Genomic DNA, 6,963 nt, shown 5'->3' with positions numbered 1-6,963 from the left:
AAAATTCTATTTTTAGTAACTATGGTAACACCGTTCATTGAAATCAAAAACCGATGCACTATTCTATGTATCTTAGTATAGTCTACTTGTGTGCCAAGTTATATTGAAATCGGACCAAAACTGTAGAAGGAGTAGCGTTTTAAAGGAATTTCACAGAAAATTCTATTTTTAGTAACCATGGCAACACCGTTCATTGAAATCAAAAACCGATGCACTATTCTATGTATCTTAGTATAGTCTACTTTTGTGACAAGTTATATTGAAATCAGACCAAAATTGAGGAAGGAGTAGCGTTTTAAAGGAATTTCACAGAAAATTCTATTTTTAGTAACCATGGCAACACTGTTCATCGAAATCAAAAACCGATGCACTATTCTATGTATCTTAGTGTAGTCTACTTGTGTGCCAAGTTATATTGAAATCAGACCAAAATTGTAGAAGGAGTAGCGTTTTAAAGGAATTTCACAGAAAATTCTATTTTTAGTAACCATGGCAACACCGTTCATCGAAATCAAAAACCGATGCACTATTCTATGTATCTTAGTGTAGTCTACTTGTGTGCCAAGTAATATTGAAATCAGACTAAAATTGTAGGAGGAGTAGCGTTTTTAAAAATTGTTTACAGACAGATGGACAGACAGACAGACGGACAGACAGACAGACGGATGGACGCCGGACGCATTACTATCGCATAAGCTCTTCTGGTCTCTGACCAGTAGAGCTAAAAAACAAACATCTGACCTTGATCAAGTTTAAGCAGCCTCTCTGCCATTTCCTCCCTGGACCCTGATGAATTCTTCCCCCTTTCTTTAAGTTCCAGAGATAACTGATCCTCTGACATCTCACTTGGCTTCAAACAAGGCTTGTTATCAATGATTTCCTAAAACAGAAAAGCAAGTTACTATCATTATTAAAACAAATAACCAGAAGTCTCTGTCGAGACTGTTGCTCTACTGGTTTGTACTGATCAAAAACCGATGCACAGAATTATGTATCTTAGTGTAGTGTACTTGTGTGATAAGTTATATTGAAATCAGACCAAAACTGTAGAAGGAGTAGCATTTTAAAGGAATTCCACAGAAAATTCTACTTTTAGTAACCATGGCAACACCGTTCATTGAAATCAAAAACCGATGCACTATTACACTGTAAATAAGTGTAGTTTACTTGTGTGCCAAGTGATAATGAAATCAGACCAAAACTGTAGAAGGAGTAGCGTTTTAAAGGAATTTCTCAGAAAATTCTATTTTTAGTAACCATTGCAACACCGCTCATTGAAATCAAAAACCGATGCACTATTTTATGTATCTTAGTGTAGTCTACTTGTGTGCCAAGTGATATTGAAATGAGACTAAAACTGTAGAAGAACTGGTGTTTTAAAGGAATTTCAAAGAAAATTCTATTTTTAGTAACCATGGCAACATCGTTCATTGAAATCAAAAACCGATGCACCATTTTATGTATCTTAGTGTAGTCTACTTGTGTGCCAAGTGATATTGAAATGAGACTAAAACTGTAGAAGGAGTAGCGATTTAAAGGAATTTCTCAGAAAATTCTATTTTTAGTAACCATGGCAACACGGCTCACCAAAATCAAAAACCGATGCATTATTTTATGCATCTTAGTGTAGTCTACTTGTGTGCCAAGTGATATTGAAATGAGACTAAAACTGTAGAAGGAGTAGCGTTTTAAAGGAATTTCACAAAAAATTCTATTTTTAGTAGCCATGGCAACATCGTTCATCAAAATCAAAAACCGATGCACTATTTTATGTATCTTAGTGTAGTCTACTTGTGTGCCAAGTTATATTGAAATCAAACCAAAAATGTAGAAGGAGTAGCGTTTTAAAGGAATTTCTCAAAAAATTCTATTTTTAGTAACCATGGCAACACCGTTCATCAAAATCAAAAACCGATGCACTATTTTATGTATCTTAGTGTAGTCTACTTATGTGCCAAGTTATATTGAAATCAGACTAAAATTGTAGGAGGAGTAGCGTTTTGAAAAATTGTTTACAGACAGACGGACAGACAGACAGACAGACAGACAGACAGACAGACGGATGGACGCCGGACGCATTACTATCGCATAAGCTCTTCTGGTCTCTGACCAGTAGAGCTAAAAACAATCTAAAAAAGAACAGCAACAAGTTCACAGCAATTTAAGCTAGAGAAAATGTGGGCTACCTACTTTGATAGTAAGGATGACTTTGACCATGGCTTCTTTACTCTTAACCATTCCAAATTTGTCCAGGAATTCTATGATAGTACCCATTTTCAAGCGTCTCAAATTCAGCTTCTGTAAAAACTTATCTGCGGTCTTCAGCAGCTTTGAGAACATCCCTATAACAAATGATAATGTGGATTTTAAAAAAGATTCTATACCAGTTATTTAATGTAAGTACTGAATAGAAAATTAATATTAGTTAATAACATATAACCTGTGTTGCCAATGTTAAAATAGGATTTACATCAAAAACATATCCATTAGCTTTATGTTTCATTTAAATTCTGGGAAATCTAATGGTATTTTTTCTTAACCTAGTGATAGATATTAAATTATAAAATATCAAATTATAAGTAATTAATTTAATAAGTACCCAATTTACTATATACTTGTATAACCTGGGTTGGAACATATTTGAAGTTTATGAAGTATGAACTACTCCAACCTAAGTTATAAAGTATAACTCAAGTTGCTACATGTATTGAAGTGTATACTGCTCCATCTTAAGTAATACAGAGCAGTTAAAGTGGCTATTTAATTCATTTATTCATTAATTACATCTGTAATGTGTATACAGGAATGATTTTAATTGGCATCAAATGGCAATGTTTTTTTTTCCCTTCTGACCTTTAACAAAGCCCTTTGCCCCTGGTGCCGGTGTGGTAGTGGTGGTTGTGGTGGTGGTGGTAGTGGTAGTCAGAGCGGTGGTTCCCATTATAGCGGCACACTGGTCATCCTCTGGTTCATCCATACCTTGATCTGCTGCAGCTTGATTACTCTTCACTTTATTATAGGCACTGTCTGGATCAGCTATATATATACAGTTAAATCATAATAAACACAAATTCTGATGCGATGAAAAACATTTTGAAAATAGATCACGAAAATAAATTTTTTATTATTAAAATGTACTTTTGGTATAACAGAAATATACTACCTGTACTTTTGGTATAACATATATATATTTAAAATTAGTATTCAAAAAATTTATTAAAAGAATTTTTAATTTCTGTCAATTCTTTTAAACTTTAGAGAAAAAAATTGACCTTTCCTTGACAAAAACAGCATGAAGGGTATAAAAGTTTGGATCATACAAATAACAAAAAAGAGTTAATACACTGCATATTGCAAGTATTATACAGGAAAATACAAGTCATCCTAGAAAATATAAAAGTGCAGATACAGCTCTAGACTTCTTTGAACTCTCTCTATTCAATAACATTTTACACAGAGATATATTTACATTTGATGCTTTTTGTGTCGTCCGGATCAGCACTTTCTGGGGGATTAGCTGGAGGAACAGCCAGCTTTGTGTTGTTGAGAGTCGGAGTGTTATTTTGGGGGGCCTGTCCCCCTAATCCAACAATGACACCAGCTGCTATTGTTTCAAACTACAAAAACAGTTTTATTGTTTTCACTTGCAATTTTTAAAACATGTAAGCTTAATGTTGAATTCTTTACATGCTGTTTTGCCCAAAACATTTTCTTCCAAGCAACATAAACATATATTTTGAAAAAAAACTATACAAAAACAATAAACACAGCATGAATGAATGTGTGAACATGTACCTTCCAAACCAATTTATAATCATCACACTGTTGAATCCAGACAGGCATAGTCGGGAATATTGATTCCAGAAACTTTGTGGGGTCAACATAGTCTGTAGCACCATTCTTCTTCATAGCAAGGTGAACATGATTAATACATGGAGACTTCACGACTGTTCCAATGATCTGCCCTGCTGCAACCTGTAATGGTTCAAGATAAATCATAATCCATAAAAAGAATTTCAACTTTATTGAATAAAGTAAGAGTGGTACAAATCTTAAATTTTAGATGCAAAATAAGCAGCCAAACCAAGGAATAAATAACATTGGAAGATGATAATAAAAATACATTGTAATACCATATAAAGGGTATTTTCTGCGGTTGGAAATTTTTGCGATTTAACCTCTAAAAGGTATCAAATTAATTTTTGCATTTTCAATTTCTGCGGTTGCACTCTACCGCAAAAAAAATATATTTACAGGGTACAGTAGAGGATCATCAAACTCTAGACCCAATTGAAAATTAATTATTGTTGTAACAGTACTAGTCCACTCAAACAACAATTAAAATCTTTATTCTAGCTAACACCACAGACATTTATTTAACATGATCTATCTAAATATTTTAATAAATATATAGATACAGCAAAACTCGGTTATAACGAAGTCACAGGGACCTATGAAATTACTTCGCTATATCCGTAATTCGTTATAACCGTATAAGAAATTCATTTAATTTATATAGCTTGGGATCCAAGATGACTTTGCTATATCCGTAAATTCGCAATATCCGTGTTCGTACTAAACTAGTTTTGCTGTAGATCTAAATGATGATTTACGTCTCCAAGCCATAATCTAAAATACACTTAAACATAATTGCCATCAAAATTTAATCGGGATTTTCATTTTAAAACAATGAGTTGAATAATCAACCACCCCAAAAAATCACACAATGTCGTGTCACGTGCATTGAGGCGTAACTAATACGGTTAGTCGTCGGATTTGAATGAAATTCACGAGACAAACAAGCCATATTGTATACACAAGCATTTTAATTTAATCAGTAATTATTTTAAAGATAAAGATTGAAAAGTGGAAAATAAGGAAGAAAAACTGTCATATTTTGTTTGCGGCTATCGGAGTTTCGATGTCGCCCGAATTTTCTTGCTAACGAAGACATGTCCACGCACGAGTCTGCAGACGCACCACTAATCATACATTCATGCATAAAATACCTGAGGCCATATGAAAAATATTTTACGATTGTAATTTTTGCGGATTTATCCTATCCGCAAAAATTGGACAGCCGCAGAAACGGTATATACAAATCTACTTGTGCCTTTCAGAGTGAATTAAAGTCACATTAAAATGCAGCTGCTTTTCTCTGTCTCTTACCGTACTTCCCACTGTTGTCTGTATGGTAGAGTTAGGCTCTATATTGGTGATGAATACATTCATTCCTGCCATTGATCCTGTTGTGATTGCTATAATAACTGAGTTGTCATCATATGCATCTCTCTTAATGGTACCAGCAAATGGTGCAACAAGCTATAAACAAGCAACATTCTGTTACATCTTGAGACATTGCACAAAGAAACATACCCACCTACTTCCTGACAATACCTTTCTGTTAGACATTAAATTTCATGAAAATGTGTATGCTTTTCAATTTATATTCATCTACATTGTACATCCAGAATATCATTTTCAAAAGTCTGATCATCATTTCACAAATAAATAAAAATAGCATATACCATGTCCCCTTTCTCTGCCTGCACATCTACTCCTTTATGTTTATATTCTGGGTCACCATTATCTAATTCTGAAGGGTACAGTCCTTTACCACCACAACCTTTGCCTTTCAACCTCTTTATTCTTGGAAAGTTTTTGTGTGCTTTTGGTCCAAATATTGAGTCAATAATAGCTCTGGCTGTTTGATACCTGTAAAAGGAAAGAATTTTATAACTACATCTTAGGCTGTCTTTAAAAAATTCTTTGATTGCTTCTCCCATTCACTGACTGCATATTAAAATGGTCCATTTAAAAACTTCTTTTCAATCTAGAACACATTTTTTTCTTCTTTTTATTCTTCTCATCCTCTCAACGAATATGTTCAAAATTTTCTGGGAAAAAAATATTGTCCCACCTACTTACCGACCCAATAATTTTACCCTGAGTTGGGAGAGGGCAAACAAACATTTTAAAGATGGCCTTAGGTCTCCTTAATATATTAATAATAATATTTACTTGATCACCATTTTTACAGTAGAGGAAACTACATATATGTGTATATCAGATATGTAATGTGGACATCACATTATTTTAAATTCACAAAAAACCTCATTTATATATACAAGTATTATGATCATACCCCTCTTTTAAAATGGTATATGCCTCTTTGACATTCTTTATCAAGTTGAAGACTTTAGAATATTTTGCTACAAAGGCATCTGCCATGCCCATCAAGCCCTGAAATGGTGTCATTAGTTCATCTTTGATGGGCATCAGCACATCTACTATTTCTTGTCTCAACTGCATCTGTAAAAAAATATAATTATTACATATACACCAAAAATACTGATACATATTCAATTTTTTTTTTGGTTAAAGAATCCTTGCTTTCTGCATAATTTTCTCCTCAAGTACACATTGCAGTAAATAAATGAAAAAGAGCTAGATTTCTTTTATGTGAGAATGGGAATAGTCCGATAGATATAATTTTAAGACACTTGCACATATATACATACTGTAGTTATTTTCCCATTGCTTATTTTTAAGATCGGGTCTTCTTCCTTTGGTATAATTTCATTGACCCAGGCAGTTCCTGCATCCTTTAAACTTGTGAAAGCTTGTTTAGCAAGTTCTGTGTACTCCACTATTAAGCCCTGCACATCAAACCAGTATGGCTTCTCATCTGCATAGAAATTTTTTGAGAGAATTAAAACTGACTACCAGGCAAGCTGCAGAACACTCTATTATTTTAAGAGTCTCTGAGACAGAGTGTCTGTAAGCATTAAAACTACATGTATGTATACATATATTTTGTTGGGGAAAAAAATGTAGGTTTATCCAAACACTTTCAGTCAAATATAGGTCATGTGATTACCTCTTAAGAAGAAGCATGCTTCCTGTGTCTTATTTTTTGCCTCCAAAAGTGCCATGATTGCCTGGTATATCCTGTAAAATTAA

At 33.6% G+C, this 6,963-nt stretch overlaps 1 protein-coding gene across 1 annotated transcript in view; it reads right to left on the bottom strand.

Annotated features, from left to right (window-relative positions):
- LOC134259096 (uncharacterized) overlaps positions 1 to 6,963 on the bottom strand; it is a 113,219-nt gene that overhangs the window by 100,712 nt on the left and 5,544 nt on the right. Inside the window, exons 16-25 of the mRNA XM_062741692.1 lie at positions 6,881 to 6,951; positions 6,522 to 6,688; positions 6,146 to 6,312; positions 5,529 to 5,715; positions 5,170 to 5,322; positions 3,796 to 3,975; positions 3,470 to 3,617; positions 2,854 to 3,036; positions 2,191 to 2,342; positions 742 to 880 (exon numbers count right to left, since the gene is read on the bottom strand). Coding sequence (XP_062597676.1) covers positions 742 to 880; positions 2,191 to 2,342; positions 2,854 to 3,036; positions 3,470 to 3,617; positions 3,796 to 3,975; positions 5,170 to 5,322; positions 5,529 to 5,715; positions 6,146 to 6,312; positions 6,522 to 6,688; positions 6,881 to 6,951 — 1,547 coding nt within the window. The remainder of the gene's footprint in view (positions 1 to 741; positions 881 to 2,190; positions 2,343 to 2,853; positions 3,037 to 3,469; positions 3,618 to 3,795; positions 3,976 to 5,169; positions 5,323 to 5,528; positions 5,716 to 6,145; positions 6,313 to 6,521; positions 6,689 to 6,880; positions 6,952 to 6,963) is intronic.

The sequence above is a fragment of the Saccostrea cucullata genome, unplaced genomic scaffold (assembly GCF_032062105.1).
Source record: "Saccostrea cucullata isolate Sc308-1 unplaced genomic scaffold, CSIRO_AGI_Scuc_v1 ctg453, whole genome shotgun sequence".
Classification (NCBI taxonomy): Eukaryota; Metazoa; Mollusca; class Bivalvia; order Ostreida; family Ostreidae; genus Saccostrea; species Saccostrea cuccullata.
The sequence above is the reverse complement of the archived record's forward strand: the minus strand, read 5'-3'. Positions and strand labels throughout refer to the sequence as shown.